The sequence below is a fragment of the Panulirus ornatus genome, unplaced genomic scaffold, assembly GCF_036320965.1.
Source record: "Panulirus ornatus isolate Po-2019 unplaced genomic scaffold, ASM3632096v1 CTG_5919_pilon, whole genome shotgun sequence".
Taxonomy (NCBI): Eukaryota; Metazoa; Arthropoda; class Malacostraca; order Decapoda; family Palinuridae; genus Panulirus; species Panulirus ornatus.
The window spans coordinates 111,988-131,171 of record NW_027265000.1 but is presented as its reverse complement, the minus strand read 5'-3'; the positions used below and the strand labels follow the sequence as shown (position 1 = coordinate 131,171).

Genomic DNA, 19,184 nt, shown 5'->3' with positions numbered 1-19,184 from the left:
TCGCTGTCTCCCGCGTTTGCGAGGTACCGCAAGGAAACAGACGAAAGAAATGGCCAAACCCACCCTCATACACATGTATATACATACGTCCACACACGCAAATATACATACCTACACAGCTTTCCATGGTTTACCCCAGACGCTTCACATGCCTTGATTCAATCCACTGACAGCACGTCAACCCCGGTATACCACATCGCTCCAATTCACTCTATTCCTTGCCCTCCTTTCACCCTCCTGCATGTTCAGGCCCCGATCACACAAAATCTTTTTCACTCCATCTTTCCACCTCCAATTTGGTTTCCCTCTTCTCCTCGTTCCCTCCACCTCCGACACATTTGGTCAATCTTTCCTCACTCATTCTCTCCATGTGCCGTAACCATTTCAAAACACCCTCTTCTGCTCTCTCAACCACGCTCTTTTTATTTCCACACATCTCTCTTACCCATACGTTACTTACTCGATCAAACCACCTCACACCACACATTGTCCTCAAACATCTCATTTCCAGCACATCCATCCTCCTGCGCACAACTCTATCCATAGCCCACGCCTCGCAACCATACAACATTGTTGGAACCACTATTCCTTCAAACATACCTATTTTTGCTTTCCGAGATACTGTTCTCGACTTCCACACATTCTTCAAGGCTCCCAGAATTTTCGCCCCCTCCCCCACCCTATGATCCACTTCCGCTTCCATGGTTCCATCCCCTGCCAGATCTACTCCCAGATATCTAAAACACTTTACTTCCTCCAGTTTTTCTCCATTCAAACTCACCTCCCAATTGACTTGACCCTCAACCCTACTGTACCTAATAACCTTGCTCTTATTCACATTTACTCTTATCTTTCTTCTTTCACACACTTTACCAAACTCAGTCACCAGCTTCTGCAGTTTCTCACATGAATCAGCCACGGGCGCTGTATCATCAGCGAACAACAACTGACTCACTTCCCAAGCTCTCTCATCCCCAGCCGTCTTCATACTTGCCCCTCTTTCCAAAACTCTTGCATTCACCTCCCTAACAACCCGATCCATAAACAAATTAAACAACCATGGAGACATTACACACCCCTGCCGCAAACCTACATTCACTGAGAACCAATCACTTTCCTCTCTTCCTACACGTACACATGCCTTACATCCTCGATTAAAACTTTTCACTGCTTCTAACAACTTGACTCCCACACCATATATTCTTAATACCTTCCACAGAGCATCTCTTTCAACTCTATCATATGCCTTCTCCAGATCCATAAATGCTACATACGAATCCATTTGTTTTTCTAAGTATTTCTCACATACATTCTTCAAAGTAAACACCCGATCCACACATCCTCTACCACTTCTGAAACCACACTGCTCTTCCCCAATCTGATGCTCTGTACATGCCTTCACCCTCTCAATCAATACCCTCCCATATAATTTACCAGGAATACTCAACAAACTTATACCTCTGTAATTTGAGCACTCACTCTTATCCCCTTTGCCTTTGTACAATGGCACTATGCACGCATTCCGCCAATCCTCAGGCACCTCACCATGAGTCATACATACATTAAATAACCTTACCAATTGACTTCTTTCTCCCCTATCCCCAGGGATAATATATATATATATATATATATATATATATATATATATATATATATATATATATATATATATATATATATATATATATATATATATATATATATATATATATATATATATATATATATATATATATATATATATATATATATATATATATATATATATTATCCCTGGGGATAGGGGAGAAAGAATACTTCCCACGTATTCCCTGCGTGTCGTAGAAGGCGACTAAAAGGGAGGGAGCGGGTGGCTGGAAATCCTCCCCTTTCTTGTTTTTTTTTAATTTTCCAAAAGAAGGAACAGAGAAGGGGGTCAGGTGAGGATATTCCCTCTAAGGCCCAGTTCTCTGTTCTTAACGCTACCTCGCTAACGCGGGAAATGGCAAATAGTATGAAAAAAAAGAAATATATATATATATATATGTATATATATATATATATATATATATATATATATATATATATATATATATATATATATATATATATATATATATATATATATATATATATATATATATATATATATATATATATATATATGTGTGTGTGTGTGTGTGTGTGTGTGTGTGTGTATATGGTGAGGTAGCCAAAGGAAACAGACAAAAGAATGGCACAACCCACCCTCATACACATGTACATACATACACGTCCAAACACGCACATTTACATGCCGATATATCTCAACGTGTACACATATATAGACACACATATATATATATATACTTATATACACATGTACAGAATTCATACTGTCTAACCTTATTCATTGCCGTCGCCAACCCGCCACACATGAAATAACAACTCCCTCCCCCTGCATGTGCGCGAGGTAGCACTAGGAAAAGACAACCGAGGCCACATTCGTTCACACTCAGGCTCTAGCTGTCATGTATAATGCAACGAAACCACAGCTCCCTTTCCACATCCAGGCACTACAAAACTTTCCATGGTTTACCTCAGACGCTTCACATGACCTGGTTCAATCCAATGATAGCACATCGACCCCGGTATACCAGATCGTTCTAATTCACTTTATTCCTTGCACGCCTTTCACCCTCCTGCATGTTCAGGCCTCGATCACTCAAAATCTTTTTCACTCTATCTCTCCACCTCCAATTTGGTCTCCCACTTCTCGTCCCCTCCACCTCTGACACATATATCCTCTTTCTCAATCTTTCCTCATTCATTCTCTCCATGTGACCAAACCATTTTAAAAAACCCTCTTTTGTTCTCTGAACCACACTCTTTTATTACCACACATCTCGTACCCTTTCATTACCTACTCGATCAAACCACCTCACACCACATATTGTCCTCAAGCATTTCATTTCCAGCATATCCACCCTCCTCCGCAAAATTCTATCTATAGCCCACGCCTCGAAACCATATAACATTGTCGGAACCATTATTCCTTCAAACATAACCATTTTTACTTTCCCAAATAATGTTCTCGCCTTCCACATATTTTTCAACGCTTCCAGAATTTTCGCCCCTTCCCATCCCTATGACTCACTTTAGCTTCCATGGTTCCATCCGCTGTCAAATCGACTCCCAGATATCTAAAGCACTTCACTTCCGCTAGTTTTTCTCCATTCAAACATGCCTCCCAAGTGACTTGTCCCTCAACCCTACTGTACCTAATAACCTTGCTATTACTCACATCTACTCTTGCTTTCTTCTTTCACACACTTTACCAAACTCATTCACTAGCTTCTGCAGTTTCTTACCCGAATCAGCCACCAGCACTGTATCATCAGCGAACAACAACTGACTCACTTCACTAGTTCTCTCACCCACAACAGACTGCATACTTACCCCTCTCTCCAAATCCCTTGCATTCACTACCCTAACAACCCCATCCATAAACAAATCAAACAACCATGGAAGCATCACGTACCCCTGCCGCAAACCGACATTCACTGAGAACCAATCACTTTACTCTCTTTCTACTCGTACACATGCCTTACATCCTCGATAAAAAGTTTTCAATGCTTCTAACAACTTTCCTCACACACCATATATTCTTAATACCTTCCACAGAGCATCTCTATCAACTCTATCATATGCCTTCTCCAGATCTATAAGTGCTACATACAAATCCATTTGCTTTTCTAAGTATTTCTCATATACAATCTTGAAAGCAAACACCTGATCCACATATTCTCTACTACTTCTGAAACCACACTGCTCTTTCCGAATCTGATGCTCTGTACATGGATTTACCCGCTCAATCAATACCCGCCAATACATTTTCCCAGGAATACTCAACAGACTTATATCTCTGTAATTTGAGCACTTACTTTTAACCCCTTTGCCTTTGTACAATGGCACTATGCAAGCATTCCGTCCAATCCTCAGGCACCTCACCATGAGTAATTTTTTTTTTCTTTTTTTTTTTTGCTTTGTCGCTGTCTCCCACGTTTGCGAGGTAGCGACCATGAGTCATACATACATTAAATAACCTTACCAACCAGTCACCAACACAGTCACCCACTTTTTAAATAAATTCCACTGCAATACCATCCAAACCCACTGCCTTGCCAGCTTTCATCTTCTGTAAAGCTTTTATTACCTCCTCTCTGTTTACCAAATCATTCTCCCTAACCCTCTTACTCTTCACACCAGTTCGACCAAAACACTCTATATCTGCCACTCTATCATCAAACACATTCATCAAACCTTTAAAATACTCACTCCATCTCCTTCTCACATCACCACTACTTGTTTTCACCTGCCCATTAGCCCCCTTCAATGATGTTATCTTTTGTTCTCTTGTCTTACGCACTTTATTTATATCCTTCCAAAACATATCTTTTTTCTTCCCTAAAATTTAATGATGCTCTCTCACCCCAACTCTCACTTGCCCTTTTTTTCACCTCTTGCACCTTTCTCGTGACCTCCTGCCTCTTTCTTTTATACATCTCCCACTCATATGCACTCTTTCTTTACAAACACCGTCCAAATGTCTTTCTCTTCTCTTTCACTAATAATCTTATTTCTTTGTCCCACCACTCACTACCCGTTCTAATCTGCCCACCTCCCACGCTTCTCATGCCACAAGCATCTTTTTGCGCAACCCATCACTGCTTCCCTAAATACATCCCACTCCTCCCCCACTCCCCTTTCGTCCTTTGTTCTCACCTTTTTCCATTCTGTACTCATCTCTCCTGGTACTTCCTCACAAAAGTCTCCTTCCCAAGCTCACTTACTCTCACCACTCTCTTCACCCCAACATTCTCTCTTCTTTTCTGAAAACCTCTACAAATCTTCACTTTCGCCTCCACAAGATGATGATCAGACATCCTTCCAGTTGCACCTCTCAGCACATCAACATCTAAAAGTCTCTATTTCTCTCGCCTATCATTTAACACGTAATCCAATAACGCTCTCTGGCCATCTCTCGTACTTTCATACGCATACTTGTGTACATCTCTCTTTTAAACCAGGTATTCCTAATAACAGTCCTATTTCAGCGTACAAATCTACAAGCTCCTCACCATTTCCATTTACAACACTGAACACCCCATGTACACCAATGATTCCCTCAACTGCCACATTACTGAAGTTTGCATTCAAATCACCCATCTTTATAATCCGGTCTCCTGCATCAAAACTTCTAACACACTCACTCAGCTGCTCCCAAACATGATCTTTCTTCTCTTGCCCAGGTGCATATGCACCAATAATCGCCCATCTCTCTCCATCCACTTTCAGTTTTACCCATATCAATTTAGAGTTTACTTTCTTACACTCTATCACATACTCCAACCACTCCTGTTTCAGGAGTAGTGCTACTCCTTCCCTTGCCCTTGTCTCTCACCAACCCTTTACTTTAATCCCAAGACATTCCCAAACCAGTCTTTCCCTTTACCCTTGAGCTTCGTTTCACTCAGTGCCAGAACAACCAGGCTCCTTCCCTCAAACATACGACCTCTCTCCTTTTTCCTCATCTTGGTTACATCCACACACATTGAGACACACCAGTCTGAGCCTTCGAGGAGGATAAGCACTTCCTGTTATAGAAAGTTAGAATACAAGGAGGGGAGGGTTTCTAGCCTAATTTTGATTTGAACCTAGTTAGCTTTGATGTTTCCTCACTTTTCACAAAAGTTACCGTTGATGATCTTTTAGAATATTTATTTTATGTCTTGGATGATATTGATTTACCTGTTTCAAAGTCTGTTTCACATTAAACTGATAAAGTCGTGCATAAAAGACTGCGTATTTAAATTTAATGGAGATTATTATGCTCACAAATTTAGTATGGCAATGGGTAACCCTCTTTCAACTGTACTAAGTCATCTTTATATGGATTTTTTTGAAACAATTATTAAAGGATATCTTAACTTCTAATGCAGTTTGGTTTAGGTATGTAGATATTGTTCTTTGTGTTTGGCCAACAAATGAGAATTTACAAATAAGTCTCCCCTTACTTAACAATTTAGTACTTTCCATCAAATTTACTGTAGAAAATGAAAATAATGGTATGTTGCCATATTTAGGTTGCATGATCCATAGGCAAGGAAACAAGTTTAAGTTTAGCATATATTGGAATCCTACCAGTGTATGCTCATGTATCCATTATAACTCATCTCAACATGACAGAGTTAACATATCATCATTTCACTCCATGTTCCTTAGGTCATTACGTATTTGCAGTTCAGAGTTTATTGATGATGATTTTGAGAAGATATATTCTATTGGATCTAAGTTAAAGTACCCTAGATCTTTCAATGATAAATCCCTTAAGTTAACAAAGAAATCATTTTATAAAGTTGAGCCCAAGCCTCCCATTGACACCAAGAATCTTTTAGTTCTACCTTTTAATAATGATCTAACCTTACTTCCCATGTTGCTTAAATCCTTTAATGTAGATGTTGCCTTCAGCAACAATAATACAATAAGGAATATCTTAATCAGGAATTCACCAAGAAATTTTCCCGAATGCATCTATAAGGTGCCATGTGGAAACTGTGATAAATTTTATGTTGGGCAGACTGGTAAGGATCTTTCTGTTAGACTTAAGCATCATAAATATATTATTGGAAAGGGACAAGAATTAAATGTCTTGTTTAATCACATTAAAAACTATGATCATTGTATTGACTGGAGTAATGCCATCTAAGTTGTTAACTCTAACTCTCTTACCACGAGAAGTATCATTGAATCTTCTGATATCAAATACACAAACAATTTTAATCTTGATATTAGTGATGGTCTACACAAATTCGATAACTTTATTGTTGATAAAATTTGTAAAATGATAAGTTTATGAAGGCTCGTTTTATGTCTTGGACAATCGTTTGTTAACCAAATAACGTCCTAGCTTCGTCTCTTCGATCTATATCATTTGAATGTTACATATCTCTCTTGGGTCTCCCTTGATGATGTGATTATTACATGAAAGTGCACTTGGGAACCTCTCGTGTTTTATTTTCCCCGTGGACTCAATGGAGAATATATATATATATATATATATATATATATATATATATATATATATATATATATATATATATATATATATATATATATATATATATATATATATATATATATATATATATATATATATATATATATATATATATATATATATATATATATATATATATATACATATATATATATATTTTTTTTTTTTTTTTTTGCTTTGTCGCTGTCTCCCGCGTTTGCGAGGTACCGCAAGGAAACAGACGAAAGAAATGGCCCAACCCACCCCCATACACATGTATATACATACACGTCCACACACGCAAATATACATACCTACACAGCTTTCCATGGTTTACCCCAGACGCTTCACATGCCCTGATTTAATCCACTGACAGCACGTCAACCCGGTATACCACATCGATCCAATTCACAATATACCTTGCCCTCCTTTCACCCTCCTGCATGTTCAGGTCCTGATCACACAAAATGTTTCTCATTCCATCTTTCCACCTCCAATTTGGTCTCCCACTTCTCCTCGTTCCCTCCACCTCCGAGACATATATCCTCTTAGTCAATCTTTCCTTACTCATTCTCTCCATGTGCCCAAACCATTTCAAAACACCCTCTTCTGCTCTCTCAACCACGCTCTTTTTATTTCCACAAATCTCACTTACCCTTACGTTACTTACTCGATCAAACCACCTCACACCACACATTGTCCTCAAACATGTATATATGTACACGTCCACACACGCAAATATACATACCTACACAGCTTTCCATGGTTTACCACAGACGCTTCACATGCACTGATTCAATCCACTGACAGCACGTCAACCCCGGTATAACATACCGATCCAATTCACTCCATTCCTTGCCCTCCTTTCACCCTCTTGCATGTTCAGGCACTGATCACACAAAATCTTTTTCACTCCATCTTTCCACCTCCAATTTGGTCTCCCACTTCTCCTCGTTCCCTCCACCTCCGACAAATATATCCTTTTAGACAATCTTTCCTCACTCATTCTCTCCATGTGCCCAAACCATTTCAAAACACCCTCTGCTCTCTCAACCACGCTCTTTTTGTTTCCACACATCTCTCTTACCCTTACGTTACTTACTCGATCAAACCACCTCACACCACACATTGTCCTCAAACATCTCATTTCCAGCACATCCATCCTCCTGCGCACAACTCTATCCATAGCCCACGCCTCGCAACCATACAACATTGTTGGAACCACTATTCCTTGAAACATACCCATTTTTGCTTTCCAAGATAATGTTCTCGACTTCCACACATTCTTCAAGGCTCCCAGGATTTTCGCCCCCTACCCCACCCTATGATCCACTTCCGCTTCCATGGTTCCATCCTCTGCCAGATCCACTCCCAGATATCTAAAACACTTTACTTCTTCCAGTGTTTCTCCATTCAAACTTACCTCCCAATTGACTTGACTCTCAACCCTACTCTACCTAATAACCTTGCTCTTATTCACATTTGCTCTTAACTTTCTTCTTTCACACACTTTACCAAACTCAGTCAACAGCTTCTGCAGTTTCTCACATGAATCAGCCACCAGCGCTGTATCATCAGCGAACAACTACTGACTCACTTCCCAAGCTCTCTCATCCACAACAGACTTCATACTTGCCCCTCTTTCCAAAACTCTTGCATTCACCTCCCTAACAACCCCATCCATAAACAAATTAGACATCCATGGAGACATCAAACACCCCTGCCGCAAACCTACATTCAATGAGAACCAATCACTTTCCTCTCTTCCTACACGTACACATGCCTTACATCCTCGATAAAAACTTTTCACTGCTTCTAACAACTTGCCTCCCACACCATATATTCTTAATACCTTCCACAGAGCATCTCTATCAACTCTATCATATGCCTTCTCCAGATCCATAAATGCTACATACAAATCCACTTGCTTTTCTAAGTATTTCTCACATACATTCTTCAAAGTAAACACCACACTGCTCTTCCCCAATCTGATGCTCTGTACATGCCTTCACCCTCTCAATCATATACCCTCCCATATAATTTACCAGGAATACTCAACAAACTTATACCTCTGAAATTTGAGCACTCACTCTTATCCCCTTTGCCTTTGTACAATGGCACTATCCACGCATTCCGCCAATCCTCAGGCACCTCACCATGAGTCATACATACATTAAATAACCTTACCAACCAGTCAATAATACAGTCACCCCCTTTTTTAATAAATTCCACTGCAATACCATCCAAACCTGCTGCTTTGCCGGCTTTCATCTTCCGCAAAGCTTTTACTACCTCTTCTCTGTTTACCAAATCATTTTCCCTAACCCTCTCACTTTGCACACCACCTCGACCAAAACACCCTATATCTGCCACTCTATCATCAAACACATTCAACAAACCTTCAAAATACTCACTCCATCTCCTTCTCACATCACCACTACTTGTTATCACCTCTCCATTTGCGCCCTTCACTGAAGTTCCCATTTGCTCCCTTGTCTTACGCACTTTATTTACCTCCTTCCAGAACATCTTTTTATTCTCCCTAAAATTTAATGATACTCTCTCACCCCAACTCTCATTTGCCCTCTTTATCCCCTCTTGCACCTTTCTCTTGACCTCCTGTCTCTTTCTTTTATACATCTCCCACTCAATTGCATTTTTTCCCTGCAAAAATCGTCGAAATGCCTCTCTCTTCTCTTTCACTAATAATCTTACTTCTTCATCCCACCACTCACTACCCTTTCTAAATCAACCCACCTCCTACTCTTCTCATGCCACAAGCATCTTTTGCGCAATCCATCACTGATTCCCTAAATACATCCCATTCCTCCCCCACTCCCCTTACTTCCATTGTTCTCACCTTTTTCCATTCTGTACTCAGTCTCTCCTGGTACTTCCTCACACAAGTCTCCTTCCCAAGCTCACTTACTCTCACCACCCTCTTCACCCCAACATTCACTCTTCTTTTATGAAAACCCATATAAATCTTCACCTTAGCCTCCACAAGATAATGATCAGACATCCCTCCAGTTGCACCTCTCAGCACATTAACATCCAAAAGTCTCTCTTTCGCGCGCCTGTCAATTAACACGTAATCCAATAACGCTCTCTGGCCATCTCTCCTACTTACATACGTATACTTATGCATATCTCGCTTTTTAAACCAGGTATTCCCAATCACCAGTCCTTTTTCAGCACATAAATCTACAAGCTCTTCACCATTTCCATTTACAACACTGAACACCCCATGTATACCAATTATTCCCTCAACTGCCACATTACTCACCTTTGCATTCAAATCACCCATCACTATGACCCGGTCTCGTGCATCAAAATCACTAACACACTCATTCAGCTGCTCCCAAAACACTTACCTCTCATGATCTTTCTTCTCATGCCCAGGTGCATATGCACCAATAATCACCCATCTCTCTCCATCAACTTTCAGTTTTACCCATATTAATCGAGAATTTACTTTCTTACATTCTATCACATACTCCCACAACTCTTGTTTTAGGAGTACTGCTACTCCTTCCCTTGCTTATGTCCTCTCACTAACACCTGACTTTAATAACAAGACAATCCCAAACCACTCTTCCCCTTTACCCTTGAGATTCGTTTCACTCAGGGTCAAAACATCCAGGTTCCTTTCCTCAAACATTCTACCTATCTCTCCTTTTTTCACATCTTGGTTACATTCACACACATTTAGACACCCCAGCCTTAGCCTAGGATAGAGTTGTGCGCAGGAGGATGGATGTGCTGGAAATGAGATGTTTGAGGACAATGTGTGGTGTGAGGTGGTTTGATCGAGTAAGTAACGTAAGGGTAAGAGAGATGTGTGGAAAAAAAAGAGCGTGGTTGAGAGAGCAGAAGAGGATGTTTTGAAATGGTTTGGGCTCATGGAGAGAATGAGTGAGGAAAGATTGACTAAGGGGATATATGTGTTGGAGGTTTAGGGAACGAGGAGAAGTGGGAGACCAAATTGGAGGTGGAAAGATGGAGTGAAAAAGATTTTGTGTGATCGGGGCCTGAACATGCAGGAGGGTGAAAGGAGGGCACGGAATAGAGTGAATTGGATCGATGTGGTATACCGCGGTTGACGTGCTGTCAGTGGATTAAATCAGGGCATGTGAAGCGTCTGTGGTAAACCATGGAAAGCTGTGTAGGTATGTATATTTGCGTGTGTGGACGTATGTATATACATGTGTATGGGGTGGGTTGGGCCATTTCTTTCGTCTGTTTCCTTGCGGTACCTCGCAAACGCGGGAGACAGCGACAAAGCAAAAAAAAAAAAAAAAAAAAAATATATATATATATATATATATATATATATATATATATATATATATATATATATATATATATATATATATATATATATATAAATGATGATCACACTTGTACGTGATGATAGTATAATGTTGAAATCGCATATCAGTAATTCATACAATCTTATTTTACTTGTAATTTTTCTATACATGTGGCACGACATGTTTCGTGGAGATAGTTCGCCTAATCAGGAGCCAGTACTTAACAAAGTTATTTACATCACATCACACTTGGTTCCTGCCGTAGCACACAATTCTTTCTAGGCCATGCCCTGTCTGCTATGACTGGTTGTAACCCGTAAAAGGGAGTGTGATTAAGGGGGATGAATTTACTTCATTCAAACTTGCTTCCCAATTAACTTGTCCCTCAACCCTACTGAAACTGATAACCTTGTTCTAATTCACATTTACTCTCAACTCTCTACTTTCACATACTTTTCCAAATATTTCTGCATTTTCACACTCGAATTAACCACCAGAGCTGTATCATAGGCGAACAACATCTAACAATTTCCAGGCCGTCTCATCCCAGCGGTCTACAAGCTCTCCCCTCTCTCCAAATCTTTTGCATTTACCTCCTTAACCATCCCATTCATAAACAAATTAAACAATCATGGGGACATCACACACTCCTGCCGTATACCAACCTTCACTGAGAACCAATTACTCTCCGCTTTTTCTACTAGCACACATTCCTTACATCGTTGATAAAAACTTTTAACTGCATCTAGCAACTTAGTTCCCACTCTTTATACTCTTAAGGCCTTCCACAAAATACCTCTATCCACCTGTCATACGCCTTTTCCAGATTCATAAATGCCACATACAAATCATCTGTTTCTTTGAATATTTCTCACATCCATTTTTGAAGGAAACACTTGATGCACACATCATCTAGCACTTACATATTTATATATAAAGGTCTGCTGAATATTACAAAATTTGCACCTGGGGTCTTATATATAATTCATGCAACATAAACTACTATTAAAAGTAGAGTGGTACTAAGTTATGCTTGAAACTGACCATGATGATGAAGGTACCTAACGCCACCAGCCATCCCCAGCCACCGTCAGGCACCTGCAAGTCCTCCTCCAACGTCACCGGTGAGGTGCTAGGGTCTTGTGTCTCTCCTACGGACAAGGTATGCATCTGCTCGTGGTTACTGTCCCCTCCATCACAACACCTGACCACTCCGGGATCCTCCTGTACGTTACCAGATTCTCCTTTCTGTATGTGGTGTCTCCCCGACCTCCTGGTGTTCATACCTCCGTCCGGGTAACTGGCGTGGATGATGAGGTTTGTCCTGTGGATGCTGGATTCTCTCGTGAAGCTCATCCACCGTGTGGGTTAGAGAAGTTATTTCATCAATAGCTGCAGCCAGCTTTTCCTCCACGGTCTGTTTGGCCACGCAAGACCTGCAAACCAAATATATCGCAAGATTTGTGTAAAACTGGACATAAACCTTCCCATTACACACAGAATACTGTTGGCAAGCCGACATGTTGAAGCAGTGAAAATAAGTTCAGTAATAAAGAAAATAAGACTTAGTAAACAACCAGCCTTGTGGACACTTAACCGTCGACATTATGAACACGACCAAGTTCCCTACACTCACATTCCTCCACGGTGCCGCGCGTCCTCGGCTTATGTGACCTGATCGTTTATACTTGCTCTTTTTACGTCACAGTTTATAGCACTCTTCAACACCACCATATAAAAATTAGCTAACAAAATCTTCGAAAAAGAAAAATGTCCTATTTGAATAGATAAAATGATAACTCATAAAAAGAAGACTCACAGATAAAACAGTACCTTGCACGTTATGCTTAGGAGAGCTTTCCACCAGCCCAGATACCCGCGCAGTGTTTCCTAAGCACACTTGAAGGAATACTATTTATTTCTTCCCCTCAAAATTCACAGTGCCTTTGGGCACTAAGACACGATACACAACTTGTTAATCACCCAGAAACACAAAAAAATTTGCTTGGAAAGATTCAGTGACAGTACGATGAATAATCACAACAAAAAAATCTGGTCTAGATTATCGTGCTGCAGAGCACATACAGCTGGCACGTCTGACCCAGAGGAAGGCTGGCGCCAAACTAAGACACAACACTAACAGTACATCTGTATCTCCTGCTGAGAAGGTAACAGCCTGGTAGTCAGTGGCAGCTGCATGTTGTGCATGTAGGAGCATATGAGTGTCCTCTTCTCCAACATCCTCTCATTGATAATTTGTCATTTTCAAGCAGGTGTAGAATAACTTGTCCTTCAATATCGTCCAATATTTTAGGACTTTTCCATTCTGTCTTGATAAGATCAGACTTGCTGCATGAGTTGGAGAGACGTTTCTCTCATGGTTGGATGGTGCATCCTGTTGATATATTTCTGGACTGGATGGATGTATTAGGCTCTCATGTGCATCTTTCAGCATCTTTGACGGATGCTTGTGTGGTTTGTTCATCCCGCAGCCAACCGTGTATACAAGGTCATCTCCAAAGTGTCGTAAGTCGCTCGACTCTTTCTGATGGATTCACACAATCGCGATTCCCTGACAACTGTGTTAACACGAAACTTGTGACAGAATCCAGAATACTGACGTCACTATTGCAAGTATCGGATGGCCATACTTGTTTCTTGTTCATTTTTTTCATCTGAAGAGCTGCTTTGGAGATGACATCATCACTATTGGGAGATGTAAGTGCGGTCAATTGGGCCTTCATAGTACCTGTTGTTTATCAGGTTCCCTGGTCAACAAGCTGTCTGGACAGAAGCGCAGTATCGCCTTGTCATCAGGGTATATGTGCAACACTCCAGCGATTTCTACCTTGCGATGGAAATGTTTTTTGGTTGAATCTCTGACTGCAATGATAGCAACACATTTGATGCATATTCCTAACACGGGCGATGTCCGTCATAGGTTGGACTTCAAGATAAGGATTGAGTTGACTTCTTATATACGAATACAATTTACCATATAATTGTTTTACTGCTGCTTTATAGTGAGCTGCAGATCTTCACTGGGTTCAACATTACGGGTGGCTGCTGGGTCCTCTATATCACGAGTGTATGAACGGTAACATGATATATGGTAATGTACTTTAGCCGTCACCTGCTATGCTGAAAATGACCAGCATACGGTCATTCATCTTCCTCACCACTGCACCCCTGATGGTTGTATATGCCTATAATTCAGAGCATTTTACAAATTCTCTTTTGTACTTTGTGTCTCCATTTACTTGTTTGATGTCTGTCAGGAAACACATAAATCATTATACACCAGGGATGTCCTGAAAGCGTTTTTGAATGCAGATCGTCTTATATAACGTACAGATAACATAACCATAACTAAATTGCTTACCTAACATACAGGCATGATAGATGTTACAGCCAACTTATCACATCATAAAATATTATTGTACACTGATATAAGAGAGAAGGATGATGAGATAATTTTGTTTTTATGTGAAATAGTATCTTTAAATATTAGGCTTATCTCACTCACATGAAGTTACCATATCCATTATGAATTGGGGCGAACATCTATCACGTTACTTAGACTTGATTTGTCTAATTTCACTCTCAGTGGTGGACACAAACATGTGGGCAAAAGTTTTATCTCGAATGAGACGAAGTAAATTCTCTTCAATAGGATTGTTAACACATGAAATGATTTGACAGTTAGAGTAGTTAAAAGCAGAACTATAGATACGTTTAAGAATAGTCTTCATGATTTATTGCTTCAAGCTACGAATTATATTCTTTGCACCTTCTTAGTCATATTGAAAATTTGCATGTTACTCTTTTTGAATCATGTGTATACCCTCTAACTTTTACCTCGATAATATGAGTTTCTAGTGTCTTCAACTATCACAAACAGCGTCGAGAGGACCCAGTGATCTGTTGCTGTTTGAAATCCTTTATATTTGTATTCCTCTGTAGAGGCTGGTGCCATGACCTGGCAGTTGGGGGACACAGGTTCCATGAGGCAACAAAACCACCATGGTAGAGGCTGGTGCCATGAACTGGCAGTTGGAGGACACAGGTTCCATGAGGCAACAAAACCACCATGGTAGAGGCTGGTGCCATGACCTGGCAGTTGGAGGACACAGGTTCCATGAGGCAACAAAACCACCATGGTAGAGGCTGGTGCCATGACCTGGCAGTTGGAGGACACAGGTTCCATGAGGCAACAAAACCACCATGGTAGAGGCTGGTGCCATGACCTGGCAGTTGGAGGACACAGGTTCCATGAGGCAACAAAACCACCATGGTAGAGGCTGGTGCCATGACCTGGCAGTTGGAGGACACAGGTTCCATGAGGCAACAAAACCACCATGGTAGAGGCTGGTGCCATGACCTGGCAGTTGGAGGACACAGGTTCCATGAGGCAACAAAACCACCATGGTAGAGGCTGGTGCCATGACCTGGCAGTTGGAGGACACAGGTTCCATGAGGCAACAGGGCAGAGGTGGAGGGTTGTGATCCGCTGAGGGTGACGCTCTTGGTCAGTAACTGTGTCAGGCCAAGACCCGCCCACTTCACCATCTTACAAGCCACACAATGACAAATAGATTTTGTCAGTCATTGTGCAGGAAAATGTCCAATATTCTAGTTTTTGGCACCTTTCATCCAGCAATGTTGACAATAAATCATTCAGTATATAATCCTACAAATGTTTCTGTTCTAATGTCATAATTACCCAGGCTACGTAAACAGGTCACAGTCGACCATAATGGCCAAACAAGACACATCATTAGCGTTTTTGATACATTATAAACAGTTAACACTACTTTGAAATGTATCATCAAAATTCCGAATACCGTTAGTCATTTGTCTGTGTGACCTGATTCACACGGAAAATTTACCCGAGCAATCATTTAATTCAATTTATTTATGGCAAGTAATGTACTTCCTAGTTCTTGTGAATGGTGGAACTACACGGCCCATAAAATTGCATAGTTCTGTATCAACATTTTTTCCATTATTTCGAAATACTGATATGATACATCTGGTGATGAAAACCTCAGCACGGGATGCTGGGGTTTTCTTATAGTTGTCATATCAAAGATTATTTCTCCTACATTAGTTATGCAGAATTCCTGGCTATATAGAACAGATTTGAAGTTCCGTACGTATTGAAATATTACAAGCGAATGATAAAGTTACAATTTCCAGGCAGAACATAGGAGTCAAAATGTCGACTTCATCAGAACAGTTATCTTGTCTACATTCAGCAGTGTTACCAAATATCATGACAAAACCAGTATAGTCAATGTTGCCAACACCACCCAGCTCAGCCCAAGGTCACAACTTCAGCCAAGCATAACATACCAGTTGGTGAGGAGACGTGGCCCCGCACCTGTCCTGTGTAGTTTACAGGATTGTTGTGACGCTTCTCATGTCTTGTATAATGGCCGACGTCCTCATAGTATTTCTTTCTCATTTTATGACACTTATATATTTCATGTGAGGCGGGGTGGTGAAAGGAATAGATGAAGGCAGCAAGTATCAGTATATTTTTTTTTTTTTTTGCTTTGTTGCTGTCTCCCGCGTTTGCGAGGTAGCGCAAGGAAACAGACGAAAGAAATGGCCCAACCCACCCCCATACACATGTATATACATACACGTCCACACACGCAAATATACACACCTACACAGCTTTCCATGGTTTATCCCAGACGCTTCACATGCCCTGATTCAATCCACTGACAGCACGTCAACCCCGGTATACCATATCGATCCAATTCACTCTATTCCTTGCCCTCCTTTCACCCTCCTGAATGTTCATGCCCCAATCACACAAAATCTTTTTCACTCCATCTTTCCACCGCCAATTTGGTCTCCCACTTCTCGTTCCCTCCACCTCCGACACATATATCCTCTTGGTCAATCTTTCCTCACTCATTCTCTCCATATGCCCAAACCATTTCAAAACACCCTCTTCTGCTCTCTCAACCACGCTCTTTTTATTTCCACACATCTCTCTTACCCTTACGTTACTTACTCGATCAAAGCACCTCAAACCACACATTCTCCTCAAACATCTCATTTCCAGCACATCCAACCTCCTGCGCACATCTCTATCCATAGCCCACGCCTCGCAACCATACAAAATTGTTGGAACCACTATTCCTTCAAACATACCCATTTTTGCTTTCCGAGATAATGTTCTCAACTTCCACACATTCTTCAAGGCTCCCAGATTTTCGCCCCATCCCCCACCCTATGATCCACTTCCGCTTCCATGGTTCCATCCGCTGCCAGATCCACTCCCAGATATCTAAAACACTTACTTTCTCCAGTTTTTCTCCATTCAAACTTACCTCCCAATTGACTTGACCCTCAACCCTACTGTACCTGATAACCTTGCTCTTATTCACATTTACTCTTAACTTTCTTCTTTCACACACTTTACCAAACTCAGTCACCAGCTTCTGCAGTTTCTCACATGAATCAGCCACCAGCGCTGTATCATCAGCGAACAACAACTGACTCACTTCCCAAGCTCTCTCATCCACAACAGACTTAATACTTGCCCCTCTTTCCAAAACTCTTGCATTCACCTCCCTAACAACCCCATCAATAAACAAATTAAACAACCATGGAGACATCACACACCCCTGCCGCAAACCTACATTCACTGAGAACCAATCACTTTCCTCTCTTCCTACACGTACACATGCCTTACATCCTCGATAAAAACTTTTCACTGCTTCTAACAACTTGCCTCCCACACCATATATTCTTAATACCTTCCACAGAGCATCTCTATCAACTCTATCATATGCCTTCTCCAGATCCATAAATGCTACAGACAAATCCATTTGCTTTTCTAAGTATTTCTCACATACATTCTTCAAAGCAAACACCTGATCCACACATCCTCTACCACTTCTGAAACCACACTGCTCTTCCCCAATCTGATGCTCTGTACATGCGTTCACCCTCTCAATCAATACCCTCCCATATAATTTACCAGGAATACTCATCAAACTTATACCTCTGAAATTTGAGCACTCACTCTTATCCCCTTTGCCTTTGTACAATGGAACTATGCACGCATTCCGCCAATTCTCAGGCACCTCACCATGAGTCACACATACATTAAATAACCTTACCGACCAGTCAACAATACAGACACCCCCTTTTTTAATAAATTCCACTGCAATACCATCCAAACCTGCTGCCTTGCCGTCTTTCATCTTCCGCAAAGCTTTTACTACCTCTTCTCTGTTTACCAAATCATTTTCCCTAACCCTCTCACTTTGCACACCACCTCGACCAAAACACCCTATATCTGCCACTGTATCATCAAACACATTCAACAAACCTTCAAAATACTCACTCCATCTCCTTCTCACATCACCACTACTTGTTATCACCTCCCCTTTTTGCGCCCTTCACTGAAGTTCCCATTTGCTCCCTTGTCTTACGCACTTTATTTACCTCCTTCCAGAACATCTTTTCATTCTCCCTAGAATTTAATGATACTCTCTCACCCCAACTCTCATTTGCCCTCTTTTTTCACCTCTTGCACCTTTCTCTTGACCTCCTGTCTCTTTCTTTTATACATCTCCCACTCAATGGCATTTTTTCCCTGCAAAAATCGTCCAAATGCCTCTCTCTTCTCTTTCACTAATAATCTTACTTCTTCATCCCACTACTCACTACCCTTTCTAATCAACCCACCTCCCACTCTTCTAAGGCCACAAGCATCTTTTGCGCAATCCCTCACTGAATACCTAAATACATCACATTCCTCCACCACTCTCCTTGCTTCCATTGTTCTC

The 19,184-nt window shown here is 40.9% G+C and overlaps 1 protein-coding gene across 2 annotated transcripts in view; it reads right to left on the bottom strand.

Annotated features, from left to right (window-relative positions):
* LOC139748522 (monocarboxylate transporter 9-like) overlaps positions 1–13,474 on the bottom strand; it is a 28,726-nt gene extending 15,252 nt beyond the window's left edge. Inside the window, exons 1-2 of one of the 2 annotated variants that reach the window (XM_071661587.1) lie at positions 13,204–13,474; positions 12,415–12,806 (exon numbers count right to left, since the gene is read on the bottom strand). In XM_071661587.1, the coding sequence (XP_071517688.1) occupies positions 12,415–12,726 (312 nt within the window). In that variant the 5' untranslated portion in view covers positions 12,727–12,806; positions 13,204–13,474. The remainder of the gene's footprint in view (positions 1–12,414; positions 12,807–13,203) is intronic. The other variant, XM_071661586.1, reaches the window with a different exon arrangement.
* Between the last annotated feature and the right edge of the window lie 5,710 nt (positions 13,475–19,184).